This window comes from Parasteatoda tepidariorum, chromosome 1 (assembly GCF_043381705.1).
Source record: "Parasteatoda tepidariorum isolate YZ-2023 chromosome 1, CAS_Ptep_4.0, whole genome shotgun sequence".
Classification (NCBI taxonomy): Eukaryota; Metazoa; Arthropoda; class Arachnida; order Araneae; family Theridiidae; genus Parasteatoda; species Parasteatoda tepidariorum.
Window position 1 is genome coordinate 87,528,954 of NC_092204.1, and position 17,664 is coordinate 87,546,617.

Sequence of the window (17,664 nt, forward strand, 5' to 3'; positions counted from 1 at the left end):
GGTTAAAGCCACCTCCAACAAAGAAAAAAAAATAGAATAAAAAAAATTGCTATTGACTAGGCATCGACAGAAAATAACAACCATCAACGAAGTATCAAACGATCCAAGTTGCAGTCGAAACTTCCAGCTCGATTTTTTTAAACTGTAACTGTGCTCCTTATTACGCAATTGTGAAGAATAATTCGGAAGCATTTCTCTATCTTAGTCAAGCGTATTTTTTCCCTTCTTTTTCTGTCTTTTTTTTATTATTTTTTTATTATTTTTTTATTTTTATTCTGTTTACATCTCAGCCGTCTCGGAAACAGAAGAGAAAATAAAGAAGAGTAAAAAAAAAGAGATATCGAACCAAGCTTGGATTCAGCGATTTCTTGATATTGATTTTCATTCTAGACAACCCCTAAAGCCAATTCGCTTTCTTAGCTGTTCAATATGTCCGTGGTTTGAATTCGAATGAATCTGAAGTTTCCTTTATTTTTTTTTTAAATGTGTTTTTTTTTTCTGCGTGCATCCAAAGTAGAACTCTCACAATTCCTGTGCATGACAGAATGAGGTTCAGTTATTCTAAAAGGTGTCACGTGACGGAATCTATTCAATTTTTTCGCACGCGCCCACCCCCTCTTCCGCAAACGATTTACTTTGTGAAGATATTTTCTCCAATTCAATTCAGGAAATAGAATAGTAATAAAAAATTATTTTAAATCGAGTATAGAGTCCATAAAATGAGGCAATTTTTTCCTCTTCAAATATTTTACGTTTTTATTCACTTTATCAGAGACTGGCTAGGCATTTAATTGAATGAGAAATTTCCTTATCTTTTACAGTTTTAAAGCTTTAGTTAAAAATAATTATTTTAAACTATAACATTTATTTGACGATGCAATTTTTTAAATTAATTTATTCGATTTATTAAGACAGATTCATGATTAAAATGAGACAAAAGAAATGTCAGAAAAAGAAATTTGAACCATAAATGTTATTTTTTTATACAATATACACTCTATGTTTTCAACAAACACCATACAAAGTTTATATTTTTGGATTCGTAGTCAAAAAAGTATTTAAGTGAAAAAATGCTTTTTTAATTAATCATTTAAGAGTAAATTATCACTTAAGTGACGAAAGCAAACTAAACGCTATCGAAATCTGTAGAATCATTCGTAAAGAAAGCGGAATGGCTAATAACAAAATAAACTAGGTTGCCCGTTGAGCTTGGAGGTATCTATCTCTCTCTCGCTCATTATTACCATTCAACTCCTTTCTGTTTTCCCTTTCAATCCAAGAGGTTTTGATGGTTACAAGTCTTGCCTTTCTCAGATCTTGGTTGGATTTCGTCGGATTTTTTTTTTGCTCTCTTTTATAGTAATTTGAGGCCCCTAACGTGTAAAAATCTGTGGCTACATTTTAAAAATTAAGGGTGGTCTTCACAGAACACCAGTTTTTTTTTCTTTGAAAAAAAAAGGTTTATTTTAGAGCGTTATTTTTAATTGCTTTTTTAGGAACTTCGATTACTCAGATAATAAAATATGAGAAGTAAACAAGCAAAAAAGTTTTCGTCTCATTCATTGTTTATAAATATCTTCAGCAAGTACTGCCTATTTTGAAATGTAGTTGGTTTTTTTTTTACTGACATACAAATGCAAGAATAAAAGTAAGAATAGATAAGTACCGTTGTAAAAACCAGAGCAGATCAGTGGTATATATTTGGTGGTCTGACAGCGACAAGCTGCTCGCCTACTAGTTTTTTAACACTACTGCAATTATTAGTTCAGACAGTTTATAAAAATAAGAATAGATAAGTACCGTTGTAAAAACCAGAATAGATCAGCGGTTTATATTTGGTGATCTGACAGCGACAAGTGGCTCGCCTAGTACTAGTTTTGTAACACTACTGAAATTATTAGTTCAGGCAGTTTATAAAAATAAGAATGGATAAGTACCGTTGTAAAAACCAGAATATATCAGTGGTTTATATTTGGTGGTCTGACAGCGACAAGTGGCTCGCCTAGTACTAGTTTTTTTTTAACACTACCGCAATTATTAGTTCAGACAGTTTAACAAATTGAATAATAACTATATTTTTGCCAATATATAGATAAATGTCGAAGTTTATAGTTTGTAATGATATATTGACGATTGATACTATAGAATACGATACCTTTGCCTTTTTTATGGAACTTAAATGTCAATACAAGTTCGACTATCTCTCTCAACTGGTTTGAATTAACCAATAGTAAACCGGCTAATACCGGGAAGAGAAAGAATCCCACCACGGTTTTTGAAAATATTCCTTTTAAGTAATAAAAATCGAATTAATGAAAGAGTTCATTGCTTGAGAAAACTAAAAAAAAAAGAGTTCAAAGGAAGAAATTATGAAATGGCATGTTTTCATGACGGGATCTGCTATGTCGCATTTGAAATCATGTCAACAGCTAAAGAACTGAATAAGGAACACAACCACCAAGAGGCACACAGCAGAGGCACGCGAAGAACCCATCCAATAAAAATATCACTTACAGAATGTGTCACTTATAACAAAACGATATATTTTCCTGCCAGAAGGTGGCATTTAACATTCCGAGTTTGCCCCCCTTTTTCTTTATTAATTTTTCTTTAATTCATTTTTAGAATCGTGTTTGCCTATGTCCGGATGATACAGCAACCATTTTTGCTCTACCGTGAAAATCACCCCGCATATTTAACAATAATACAATATAGTACACTTAAAGCTTTGAAAAAAAGTAAAATGCTGACAGATTTTAGTTTCGAATTGAGAGATTTTAAAACTTGAATAAATTAACTTCAAAGTTTATACGTTATTAACAGGGAATAACGACCATGCTTTGCCTTTATTTCTAACCTATAAGCTTCCTATATTGAAAATGTATAAATCCTTTACATCAATAGAAACTGATCTTATCATAGCGTTCGCACTTTTGGCGCTGTAGCTTGATTTTTAAGGTTTGTCGCCAAATGCCTGTGGAACTTTTAACTACAACGAAAACTATGTAAGATTGTCACTTGCTATCTTCAATGGATGAAAAATTTTAAGTCATACTGTGGAAGCATAAATCAGTGTTGTGTAGTTAATGAGATTGAAATATGATCTTCCATTGATAACTTAGAATCTTCTTTTAAAGTTCATCAGTTGCAAAACTGCAGTTTTGTTTTTTAATGAACTCATAATTGAAAAACCCGCAACAAGTTGGCTCAGATCGTATATGCATCCTTTAATTAAAAACGACAAAATCGATGAAAAAGAGAATTCCATTGACCAAGATAAATTTTAATCATTTATATTAAACCTGTAAGAAAATAAAAGTTATGTCATCACCCTTCTCTTTCATTTAACTTAGAAGTACTATACAAGAAAAAAAAGAGAAAAAAAAAAGAAAAAAACCGGAGGTCGTAAAAGAAGTCATTTTTACGTTGTCCTGATGTCATCAAGACCTTAAAATTTCTTTTTTTGCCGACTGGAGTAGGTTTTAAAAAATGGTCGTAAAAACGAGTGAGGATCAACACTACCAAAAAGAATTGTGCAGGTAATTTTCATTCCCACAATCCGGGGCATTCATTTTTATTGCTGCCATAAGTCCTCCCATCTCCCATGTTTTCATATGAGTGCCATCTGAGAAAAATTATTCGATGATAATTTTCAAGATTGGAGCCCATTATATGCGCTTTTTTCTCAAAGTATAAAAAAAAATAGAATTGCTTTAATTTTGCTAATAATAAACTTTTAAAGCCATTCATTTGATGGTTTATGAAAAGTTAAGAGATCAGACCTGATGGAAAGAGTTCTTAAGTAAGGTAGATATTTAATTTTTAATTATGTTTAAAATTATTTTTAATATGGAAATGATAGACCTTTATTAATAAGAAGACATGTTTTGTCGGTCAATCATGTCATATTAATTTAAGGAAAAAAATTATAATTAGTAATTATAGAAATAATGATCTCATTGTAGATAATTATATTATAACTTTTCTCTTTAAATCAGTTGAACTGTATTTAATCATATATAAGCGTAATAATTTTAAAAATTAAAACAAAAATGACGCCTCCTTTTAGAGGAGTTTTAAGTGTTGTCGTTAAAAAGGTGAATTTTTAGTAAATTAGCTGTGAAACTATAAAATAAATTAGTTTTGTTTGAATCTTTTATTCTTTCAAACAAATTTAGCATAATTTTAAATAGGCTTCATTTTAAAATTTGTAAGTTGTGACTTTTACTTAAACTTTATGCCAAAAACAATAACAATATTAAACTTTATATTATATTGTTTATTTATATATTAAACTTTATGTAGACACAACATAATTATAAATCAAGAATATTAATGAAAATAACATCATTGATTGAAAATTTCATGACCCCATGTTAAAATAAGGATTGTAGGAAGAGTAACAAAATAAAGAAAATTTTGAAAATATATTCCGTAATTTCTCTGGAAAACTGTCTACTTTTCTACGAAGTATACTTTTACATGAGATAAGAATGTCCGACTATCTTTTAACACGTTGAATGCCACGGTAATTTTGCATGACTTGCCCGTCTGGTCAAAATGATTTTCTCAGTATGTATTGCATTAATTTCTTCAAACCATTTTAGTAACGATAATAATATAAAGAAATTAAAAGCATTAAAAATTTACTCGAATTATGTGTTTCTAATAATCGCCGGTGACCCACGTGGCGCTGCGAACAAACTCAGGACCGGTCACCGGTGACCCCCATGGCATTAATTAAAAATATGTACATTTATGCATTCATAAAATTCCCGAAAATGGTCCTTAAAAAATCCTACTTCGCTCATGATGCAAAAGAATAATTAAAATAAGCTACAGAATTGATGCAAAAGACGAATTAAAATAACCTATAGAATTGATGCAAAAGAAGAATTAAAATAAGCTACAGAATTGATGCAAAAGAAGAATTAAAATAACCTACAGAATTGATGCAAAAGAAGAATTAAAATAACCTACAGAATTGTTCTTACGAAATACAGTGAAACCCGAAGAAAAGACCACCTTTATTTAGCGACAGCCTCTGCTTACGAAGGCACGGAATTTTTTCCGCAGACTTTATGCTGAAGAAAACCTTTAGGAGGGACCATCAAAACCTTTCCCAGCGACCGGGCAAATTTCTGCACCAAATGCGGAGATGGTCAAATAGGAAAAAAAAAGCAAAAAAATAGTGACGAAACAAATATGTAGATTAAAATGTATTCAAAATATTTGCGTGAGACTCTCTTATTTAGAGAGCACATTTTGACGATCTCTGATAGAGATCTACAACCTCATGTGACATTTAAGACGATGCTATCAATGATTTATTTTTAGAGTGCAAAATTAAATTGGAAAAAAAGTTATTTTAGCGAAAAGCGAAGCATCGCAAATAGTTAAACCTCGTCTCATCTTTTAAAGCTAAGTAATATTTAGGATATAAAATTAAATGCAAACTTAAACAAAAAACAAAATTGTTTATTTTTTTAAAATAGTTCTATCATAATTGGTAAATTCAATTTCTACTCAGAATTATATCAGTAGGGGTCATTTTTATTAAAGCTAAATTTTATTCACCCATCCAGTTTTCACGTTGTCATTACAAGTGGCATTTCCACTTCTAGAAACTGGCACTAAAATTAAAATAGTTTGCAAAAACCATGCACCTTCGGTAACATAAGTCAATGGAGATAACCCCTTAGAACGACCAACCTCCATTAACGACCATTTTACTGTGGAACAGAAAGTGGTCGTTCTCGAGAGGTTTCACTGTATTTGGTTTAATGAAAAACACACATTCAAAAGTTTTGGTAGCGTGTTTTAAATCTCTGATTCTCCTTTTATATCTTTTAAATGCTATCAAATATGTCCTGTACACACTGTGCCTTTTAATAGCTTTGAATGATGTTATTGTTTAAGGAAGATATTCCAGACAATAAAAAAAATATTGGAAATAAATTTATGCAAAGCTAAGCAAATTAATAAAAATAGTTATATTTTTATTATATGCATATCCTTTATTACGTTGTTGTTCTTAAAGTAATGCTTTTAGTGTGATATAAGACAAAATTAATTAGTATCTTATTTACAATTTAGTTTTTCTTAACTAATTAAATATTTCACGCTTCATCTCTCTTTAATTATTATTTTAATACCTAATTAATCTTAATAAAAAGATTCATTTATTGATTGGATATCGTTAAAGAACATAGAAGTTGAACATTTATATCGGGTAAATGTTTATAGTAGTCTTCGCAAAGTTTGAAAATAACAATATTTTTGAATTAAAAGCAACGTACCTATCTAGACTTATACAGCAAAGGTTCAAAATAGAAGCTGTGCACAGCATTACATCCAGCGACACCCACAACTCACACGCGACTTGTCCAAAGAGCCACAAACCATCGGTCACTTCCTTGACCACAGCAAAAGGCATGACTAGTAAGCCAACGAGCAGGTCGGATGCTGCCAGACTGACGACGAAGTAGTTGGTGACAGTGCGAAGTCTGCGAGTGGTGGCGACTGCTGTGATGATCAGGGTGTTGCCGAGGATGGTGATGAGGATGATGATGGTGAGGATGACGATGAGGCTGATGTCGAGCAGGGACAGGTTAGTGGGATATTCGTCTAGAGGTGTCGTTGGGGTGGGAGATGACATGTCATATGAACATAGGCGTTCTCACCTGGAAAAAAAATAGTGTTAGCCATGTCAATATATGGGATTTATTTTAAAAGGATGAAAGATAAGTGATAGTTAAGAAGGATGAGTGAAAAAAATGAGCCATGAAAAGTATTCTAAAAAAGAAAATTTGTATGAGTGAAGTGGGAGAGAAAATTTGTATAAGGGATTAAAAGTGTTTAATTCCATATATAAGTGTTATAAATTCTCAGAAAAATCGCTTCAATTTTGAATCATGATGTCACTAATATTCATCATTGATATTTGATTCACTATTTACTCCCTTACAAGCCAACCGGACTGTATAGGGGCCAGGGAACTGGCCTTGGACCAGAAAGGTTATGGGTTTGAATCTCAGGCAAGGCATAGATGTTCTTTTATTCTCTGTACTATCTGTTCTTATTGTGGGAGCAACGTTGGCCCACCTAATATGGTGCCCCTGAAGGAGTGGCCAAAAAATCTGCTCTGTAGGTGCCTAAATTGGCTAAATGTTAATGCAGATGGGCATTGAAAAAAATATTCCCCTACAAACATTTAAGGTGTATTGAGGAGTTACGGTTGATTTGAGGTTTATTTGAAGTTAACTTCAGAATCAACCTCCTTTGGTTTATAATCAAGGTGTATTAAATTGTTTTATTCACTCTTGAGGTTGTTTTTGAGGTGTACAGATTATTTTTTCAACACTTCAAGCAAATAAGTATATTTGTGGTGTGAATAATTTCACCCGATTTCAACTTAAAGTATTGCTGAGCTATATATAAGGTTGATTTTATGATGTGTAAATTAGGTTGAAGTTGGCGTTTACTGATGAGGTTATTTTCGGGGTAAAGCAAAAACCTCATTTTCTATCTCAGGTGTATTTTTTTCACACCGGTAAACCTTAAAAGAACCACAAAAACAATTTATTTTAGTTAGGGAGTAATTTTCGCTTCTAGTAAAGTATTCCCGCAACAGTTCGTTGAAGGCCAGGGGTCATGGAGGTTAAGGCTCCATAATTTGGGGACCAGCGGCATGATTGTGGCATTGAGGATCAAAGTCCTTTAAAATGGCATATTAGTATCTTTAACCTAAAAGTTATCGTGGCTTTTATATTTCTATTTGAACTACAATATAATTTTTTTAAACTATAATATGCCATTAATTTAGTGTAGCAATATTAAGATGTTAAATTGAACTATATTTTTGCGCAAGTTGAGTCATATTATTATGTAATAAATATTAATCAATGTGATTCTATTGTTCAGCCTAAAACTATGGTAAGATTACAGCAATTTTAAACGATATAGTACAAAGCATCCAACAATACATGAATAACTTATAATAGTATGGAAGAAAAAGCTTATAATTAGATGTAATTTTCTGTATCTAGTATAATAATGCATATTCTGAAGCATAATAAATTATTAACTGTATATGTTAGTTACTAAAACAAGTAAATTGTTACTTCATTTTAAATTGGGATACACAGCATTATTGTAATAGAAAGCTTTTTAGACTCATTCTTCATCATATAAAGGGACATAAATTATTTTTTGAATATATATTAGAATTTGTTCAATGCGAAATGTTTTTGAAAAGTTAATTTATGCTTGACAGATGAAAATTTAACTTTATAGTTGATGGCTAACCTAGATGAGCTGATAATAAAAATGCCACTTAGATGATTTATATTTTTAACAAAAAATAAACTGAAATACTTTTATGCATTTTAATCTAATGAACTGTTGATAGAAAATAAGTTGAATTATTCGTCCTCAAACCCTAAATTGCTATAAAAAAAGCAATAATTGTTTTAAAAAGTTATGACGAAAATGTAACAAGTGGCAGTGTTTTTTTAATATGTTGTCCCTTCTACGCTTAACCTTATGAGACTTTTAAGCTGTTTGAATTCTAAGCGTTAAAATGGCATTTTAAAAAGGGACATTTCTACTAGAAATATTATCCTAAATTTGCTATATCTATTAATAAATTTCTTAGAATCATGGGAGCCTTGTAGAAGTATTCAAATATTTTTCAAATTAATGAAAAGACGAAGTAGTTTTTAATGACGAAGAAAGCAACCTAAATTTATTATTATTATTAATAAAGTTCTTACACACATGGGAGTCTTGTAAAAGTATTTAATTTTTTTTAAATTAATGAAATTGAACAAATAGTGCTTTTTAATGACGAAGAAAACAACCTAAATTTACTACTATTAATAAATTTCTTAAACCGTGGAAGCCTTGTAAAAGTATTTAATTTTTTTTTAAATTAATGAAATTGAACAGAAATGCTTTTTAATGACGAAGAAAACAACCTAAATTTACTACTATTAATAAATTTCCTAAACCGCGGAAGCCATGTAAAAGTATTTAATTTTTTCTAAATTAATGAAATTGAACAAAACAGTGCTTTTTAATGACGAAGAAAACAACCTAAATTTACTACTATTTATAAATTTCTTAAACCCGTGGAAGCCTTGTAAAAGTATTTCATTTTTTTTAAATTAATGAAATTGAACAGAAGTGCTTTTTAATGACGAAGAAAACAACCTAAATTTACTACTATTAATAAATTTCTTAAACTCGTGGAAGCCTTGTAAAAGTATTTAATTCTTTTTTTAAATTAATGAAATTGAACAGAAGTGCTTTTTAATGACGAAGAAAACAACCTAAATTTACTACTATTAATAAATGTCTTAAACCGTGGAAGCCTTGTAAAAGTATTTAATTTTTTCTAAATTAATGAAATTGAACAAAACAGTGCTTTTTAATGACGAAGAAAACAACCTAAATTTACTACTATTTATAAATTTCCTAAACCCGTGGAAGCCTTATATAAGTGTTTAATTTTTTTTTAAATTAATGAAATTAAACAAAGCAGTGCTTTTTAATGATGTAGAGAACAAAAATATGTAATAAAATGACAGAATTCAACTTTTTAAAGCAAGAAAATGTTTAAAACTATTACTTTACAAACTTACACTTGGGAAACTTCAACCTCCCCAAACGATTAAGCATCCGCAGAAGAATATTCCAATGTTACTAGAAGTTTCAACAAAAAGGGAAAGGCCCTCCTAACCGTGACCATAATTACTAGTCTTTTGTGATCACACCATTTATCTGTCTCACCTAACTACTTCACTAAAAGTAGCCAAGAAGGAAGGTCTCAAGTTACTAAACCAACCACCACTGTCACAGGGCGTTCATGTTAGCCATCTTAGCTTTTCATGATGGATAGTCCTACTTTTACGTCTTTAATCACACGGAGAGAGAGAGGGCTTTTATATTTAACTGAGGTCACAGTAGAGGACGGGACTGTTTCTATAGGGTAAATTTCTTTCCCCGCATTTCATTGATTAATGGTTGTTAATTGATTGAGGAAGATATTGTTAAATGGAAGAAAAAGGTTTGCTGAGTCCTGTATAAATAGAGAGATTTTGTTTCGTTTAATTAAAGTGCTATTGTGCGAGTAAATTGTATGGTAATGCTTTGGGTAAGTGTGAAGGCTTGATGCTGATATAATATTTAGATGCAGATACATAGTAATGCAGACACATAGTTCAAGAATATGAAAAATTTTATAATTTTACTTAATTACACGAATAAAATCACCGTATCAATATACTAATATAAAAAAACTTTAAATATGTTTAAAGGTCACAAATAATATGTTGAGTATTAACTGAATATTTCAAGAAAAATGATTAAAATAAACTTCAAAGTGAACAGTAGTCAGTGCGTATGAGAACTGTAAAGTACATTGCGTGAAAAAAATCTGAATCCTTGAAAACTTTTTATTTAGTTATCGGATTTTCACGTACCAATATACAATTATTAAACAGTTCGAGCTTTTCTTTTAGCCCTTGACGTCGGTCGAATTTATTTAGTCTGAAAGGGTGTGGTGTAAAATTTATCACTGCTACATTAATAAATTATAGAATAAAATAAGACAAGTTTCATTGACGTTTAAAACAAAGGATAATGCGAAAACACAGTAACAAAAATAGATACACGAGCACCGCGAACCGCATGCAGTTCATGCATGCGAACGCTTAAAAACGAAAACAAAAAATTATGTTCGTGCATGTGCGTATCGCTGTTACGCACGATTGCATGAGCGATTCAGAGGCTTTTAGAATGATTTCGTATACCCTTATACAAGTTTGCCACAAAGGTGGCCTTCATTGTTTCTACAATGAATATGGAGTACTTTAAAATAAAGGTGGTTGGTCTGTTGGATTTTTATAGAAAAAGTGCTGTTTTGTACTAACACGTTTGACATTGCTATACAGGGTGGTCCTAAAATATTTGTCAAAAATGTGAAGGTAGGTAGAGGGGACTTAAATAAGCATATTTCGTATAGGATTGTGTGTGCGGTAATGCCGCCTTGAGCCGGTAGGGAGCGCTGATGACTGCGGCGCATAAAAGCGCTTGCTAGCTGGATTCCCGCAAGGATCTCAAACAGCATGCATCGTTTCACCAATGTGGAGCTTGCCGACGTGCATTTCATGTATGGGGCTGCACAAGGAAACGAATTAGCTGCTCAGAGGATGTTCAGGGAGCGTCAGAAATCCCCTGGACGCTGTCTACGGCTAGCATTGGATAGGACAGGGTGGTCCAGTTGCCTGGCCACCGCGTTCTCCTGATTTAACCTGCTTGGATTTTTTCTTTTGGGGTCATATTAAAAGCCTGGTGTACGAGAGTCCCATCAAGAAGATCTTGTTGCCCGCTTGTCTGTTGCTGCTTTGCATGTGCTCGACATGCCTAACGTCTTTTCTAATGTACGCCGATCCATGCGCCGTTGCTCTGAATCTTGTATCGATGTTGGTGGCTGCTCTTTCGAGCACCTCTTGTAAACTGTTGATAAATTTTTATTTTCTTTTGTCTTTACTTGTCTTTTCAGTTTCCTCTGATTCATACTGCTTTACAAGCTCGTGCTTTAATGTCCCATTACCGCACACACATTCCTATCCGAAATATGCTTATTTATGTCCCCTCCACCTATCTTTACACTTTTGACATATATTTTAGGACCACCCTGTATAAACAAGCAATGTATTTGATCATCCGTATTTATTTACTCTTAAATGAGATCGAAACCAAATTAATGCAATTAATAATTTTAAAGCTTTAAGAGGTAAAATGATTTAATTTATAAAAAGCACAGTTTTTGACTCAAGCAAACCAAAATTGTACACGGGAGCCAAAACTTTAAGTGCTTACATAGTAATGTCAAATAAGTAAACAGATAGTAGTCAAAATTTATGCTGTTTTAAAATAAAATTTTAAAAACTGTTCGTCCGATTGGCCTAAATTTTAATTCGATTCAGTGTAAAATCGGAAAGTTAATATGTTCAAAATAAGGTATGAAATATTTCTTAAATTATTAATAATAAATTGGTCTGCTCTCATTTGATTTATTGGTTTTAGCTCATAAGATTAAACCTAAAAAATCCACAGGATCTAATAGCAAATCACTGCACTATTTATCCATAAAGACTCCTATAACTTTTGATCTATTAGCTGTATCGATTTCGATAAAATTTTGTTCGATTCAGCGTAAAACAATATGTCACTCGTCTAGTTAGCAAAGTGTAATCTCCTCTCCATCAGTTAATTCTAGATTGAGAATGCAGCTCGCCTCGGGCAAAGGTTTTAACTTCATATACTCATATTGGGCCAAATCACATTTTTTAAAAAACTTTTATAGTTTTCCCATAACTATTTCTGTATCCAGTTACTCAGGCGCAGGCCTTAAAATTAAGGGTCACAGTATAAAAAAGTTTAATCAGGAAACATAGGTTTGTGCATAGATTTTTTTTCCTACTATACTTAGGGCTTCTTTTCCAAAAAACTTTATTCATGTCTAATTTGGGAAAGGCAGTTAATGACCTTGAAAGTTTTGGGAAATTTCAATTCCACGCTACTTTAGGGTTCACGCTAAATATACATCTCTCATATGTTGATTTTTGTACATATCATTAGTGTGTATTTACTTTGTGGGTTCACTGTTGGTACTGGTAGATTTTGACAGTTAAAGTCTAAGAAAATAGCGCCTTTTTAAAGAATTTTGAAGGGCCTTTGACCCTGGATGCAAAGGTCCACTGATAGTTAGTAATCAGTGTGAACGTAGTAGAACATAAAATAATGGACAGTGCCATGATTTTACGAGTTTCACAAAAAGTTTTGCAACTTGTAATTATATGTATTTTTCTCAAATATCAGAGGATTTTTCAGGCTTGTTCACCCAGAATCCCCCCCCCCCTCACAAACATAAACACGTGCTTAATAGCTTTATTAAGTTGTTCGGAAAATAATCTAAATATCTTCTAACACAGGACCTAATTGTATAACACTGAACTTAAATTGTATTGCACACGACCCAATCGTAACAGTCGCATAATCATTTTATATTTTGACAGCTTGATATTAGCAAGATTTGCTTGAGAAAAAGTTAGATTGTTTCTACGCAGGGGCTTTTGGTCGGTGCCCTTTCTAATAGAGAAAGTGAAAAGTAGAGAGTAGCGTTTTCGGCATATTTTATCTTTTATTTATTTATTTTTACTGTCGAAAAGGTAAAAATACTGCTCATTTCAAGGCAGAAAATCACCCGATGTGTACGGAGAAGATTTAAGGACCGAATGTCAGTGCGAAAACGGTTTGCAATATTTCGATCCAGCAATTTTAATGTTGAAGGTACACCACATTCTCAAAGGTCAGTTGTAGCTGATTCCCAATAAAGAATAAGAATAATTGACTTAAAACGGCGAACGGATTCGACCGTTCATGTTCATTTGGAATTTGTGTCGTCGTTTTAACGTCTGTGATTTGCTTCTCAAACGTCAAGAAAAGTGAACCATTTTTGAAACGCATCATCACTGAGGACGAAAAATGGAGATTGCCTACAATATTTGTTCCAGTCTCTACAAAAGTCTCTTAAAAGTTAAAAAAAAAACAAACACCTAGATCAGTTTCTTTGCCAGCAAGGAACAAAAATTTAGTGAGCGAGGAATTGTTCTACAAGATGGCAAACTGTATTGAATCAGAATGGACAATATACACTGAAAAGCCATTACATTATGACCACCCTCCATGTATAACAATGGGCTCGCCCAGGTTTTCATGGTTTCTCGCCCAGGAACAATGTTTTCATGGGGCACATTAGGACCCATAATCCTCATGGAACAATCCCTGACGTCCGTAAGCTACTTGAACATAGTTGCAGACCAGGTTCACCCATTCATGGCAACAGTTTTTCCTGCGGGGTATGGTGTTTACCAACAGGATAATGCACCATGTCATAAGGGTTGAATCTTCACGGATTGGTTCGAGGAACATTCCAGTGACTATCAAGCCATGTCTTGGCCCCCAAATTCACCTGACCTTAATCCAATATAGCATTTGTAGTCCTACTTGGAAAACCAAATTCTTCCTGCCATGCTACCCCCTCGCAATGTGAGGGAATTGCAGGACCAGTTGGTGAGCGCTTGGTACCAGATACCTCAGACTACCTATCAGCACCTTGTGGAATCAATGCCAAGGCGGGTGCTAGCAGTTTTGAGGGCTAAAGGCGGTCCTACATGTTATTAGCAAGGTGGCCATAGTATAATGGCTCTTCGGTGTATAATTCTATAGAATATGTACTCATTGGAAAAAAATAACCTTTCGTTTTCAATAATAAAGAAATAAATAAAATTAAAAAAAACAAAATTATTTTTGGAACAGGCAAATACGCAGAGAACATATCCTAGAAAGGTCAAGAAAATGATGAGTGTCAAGTATCAAACACCGCTTGACGTGACCGATTTTTTTAAAAAAACTGGCTCTTAAATAAAATGGTCTTAAAAATTAGACTTTAAATGGAATGATCTTTGATTAAACGAGTTTTACAATAAAATGTATCTTTCTTTGAAACCATTTAGTGAGTGGATTTAATTTAACCCTTTAGTGGATGGATTTTAGAGATAAGGCGATATACTCAAAAACGATAGACTAACATTAATGGGTTCTGATTTTTGGCCTTTGACTAAATAGTTGTGACTATGTGTGCCATATTGCTGCTATCTCCCTATTTAGAGGGTAAGAATTTTAAATTCGTCGAAAAAAAATGTTTTATTGTTTACTCAAAAAAAAATCTTTTTGTTTCTGATTTTATAACTTAAAATATTGCTCGTAAAAATTAATTAGCGTTTTGAAGGTTATAATTTTGAATCGTTATGATTGCACCTTATCACAAGATATCCGATTATTACATCAAAAGTTACTGATATTTTCTGTTTTTCAGTTTTGATTGGCATTCGAAACCTTGCTTTATATTAAATTTCCAAGTATTTTTGTTTTCCTTCTGATGGGGAAATAAAAATAGCTGATATTTTAAATATTCTGATTTAACGAAAAATACTCTCAATGCTCAAGTTATATCAAAAGATATTAAAATGTCAAAAAACGTTCAAACTTTCTAAAATATATTTACACTGAATGTCACGATGTATGTTCTTCAAATGCAAAACAATCTAAAACGTCAACTTTTTTAGACTCGAGGCTTTACTTGTAGCAACCAGAAAGCGGTTTTCTTACTTCGATATATATATATATATATATATATATATATATATATATATATNAATAATATCATTGAAACAATGTTCGGTATCTTTACTTATTGATCTATCTTATAATAATTTCAAAAATGTGTTGTATTTTTATTTTAGTCTAATATATATATATATATATTGAATATGAAAAACCATGAAAAATCTCTCACAGCGAAAATCGTTTCCAAATTTTATCAATTATAAAAATTTAAAATTAATAAGCATTAATCACATATCTTGTCGAGAACTGTTAAGAATTTTGTTGAACATTTTCTCGCAAAAGATTAGTTTAAAGAAACTTAATAATTAATAAAATTTAGAAATTTAAGAATTTATAATTGTTCAATTTATATATTTATTTTTACTCTGGCACAGAGTAAGCAAATGCTCCAAATCTTAGGCATTTTCCCTAACGGGCGATTTAGGGTAAATATTTCTCTTCAGTACAATAGTTTTCCTGTCTAATCACATGCGAAAACTAGTTTTGCTCTATTGATAAAGATTATGCCCTGTAGATTTATTTAGGCGGTTTGCTTTAGGGGATAAAGCGCTCGCCTCCGAATGAGGTGAACCAGGTACGAATCCAGACTTGGCTGGTCATTATAAATTCTCACCGGGTTAGCATCGATCCCAGTATTGACGTAAAATATTCTCAGTTAGAATCCCCTTCCCGTCGGGAGATTTTCGTGGTATTTCCTTCCGTGTAACGCAAATATGGTTTAGCTCTATTAAAAGTAGTAGTTTTTACCAATTATTTTTCTCTTAAATCAGTATCCTTATTTTGAATAATTCGTATTTCTTTATTTTGAATAATTCTTATTCTTTTATTTTGAATTATCTTTATTTCTTTATTTTTAATAATCCTTATTTCCTTTTTTTGAATCCCTTATTTTGAACTAGCATACTATATTTAAACCTTATTTTATAAATTATATTTCATCCACATTTTGAATTCATTGTAGTGTCGTTCTATTAACGTTATAATGCGGAAAAACATAAAATTCCGCATGTTTAGAACCCGCTTAATTTCTTTTAAAATACAAACCCAAAATCGTTTAAAAACAATTAAATTTCTACCAACAATTTAAATTTATGATACAACGTACAATAATGCCTCTGACAAATAATATGCCTCGACAAATCTTAAGCAGCCATATTGAAATCCAAAGCTAATTAAAGGCAAAATTTAATGGTTGAAAACAAAATATATGGCTCTTTAATTGCCAAACTAACTTATTACATACATTTTGTTCATATTTTAACTATTGTTCAGATAAATAGTTAAGGAGACATTTCTGTATATGGTGTTTACCAGAATAATAGAAAATTAAATGTAACACGGCAGTTTCTCGTTTTTATTGCTTTCTTTTACTGCTCTTTCTTTGTGTTTGGAAAGAGCCTTTTAAATTAAATTTCTACACATGGAAGAATTTAACCGTCGTATTAACGATTTGTTTTGTAAGGCTATGTAGACAACAAAAACATTTAGCGGCAATAGCTTCTTTTTTTCTTGCTATGGTAGTAATAAAAGGAACTTGTCAAAGGCTTAGTGAAATTTTCCGAGATGGTATTTGGTTTAAAAAAAAGATTCTGAAAAATGTTGAACAGAAGTTTTCTTTATAAATACAAATTGCAATTTATTTTTTATATGGTACTATTTCAAAGTTATCTTTTTATTAGCTTTTTCAAAGTATATTGTTAGTTTTAAATTTACGTAGTTGAAGCATTGTAGGCTTATCAGTAAGATATAGAGTTTATTTTTGTGAATGTTTGTTTTATTTAAAGTATTATAGTATACAGTAATTGTGTTTAAAAAATAATATAAGTGAACGAGTAAGTATTTAATTTTAAAACTTGAATAAAAATAGAGTTTAAAATTACAAATAGTAAAATTTAATTTTACTATTTGCTATTTTTAAATATCAATTCAAATTGCATTTTATAGCAAAGCATTACTATTGTTATTTAATAAGTCATTCTTCAGTTAAAGGAAATTAAAAGGTGATAAAAATTATAAAATGATTCCTAAACTGCATCGTTTATAAAATCGTTTGCTCAAGCAGCTCTATTTTATCACTTTTAATTTAGTATTACTTTTTGTTAAAATGAATAAATAATGCACTGGTTACGAAACAAACTAATTTTCTAAAAAATTGCGAGTACTGAAAAATTATGAATACGGTCTAATCATAGAATATATGCAAAAAAAATAATAAACTTCTTTCCTTAAAACTAACATTGCTGAGTTGAGTATTAAAGAGTTGAAACTCAAATACTAGAATGTTTTATAAATATTTTTTTTAATAACACGAGAACGTTTCTTGCAGCAACTATGGAGAAATGCATTAAGTTTTCATTCTTATGATAGAACAAATAAAAATCCAACGTGTCCTTTTTAAAGAGCTAA

The 17,664-nt window shown here is 31.4% G+C and overlaps 1 protein-coding gene across 1 annotated transcript in view; it reads right to left on the bottom strand.

Annotated features, from left to right (window-relative positions):
• Window positions 1–17,664, bottom strand: part of LOC107444936 (probable G-protein coupled receptor No18) — a 256,570-nt gene that overhangs the window by 13,033 nt on the left and 225,873 nt on the right. Inside the window, exon 3 of the mRNA XM_016059213.3 lies at window positions 6,300–6,683. Coding sequence (XP_015914699.1) covers window positions 6,300–6,658 — 359 coding nt within the window. The 5' untranslated portion in view covers window positions 6,659–6,683. The remainder of the gene's footprint in view (window positions 1–6,299; window positions 6,684–17,664) is intronic.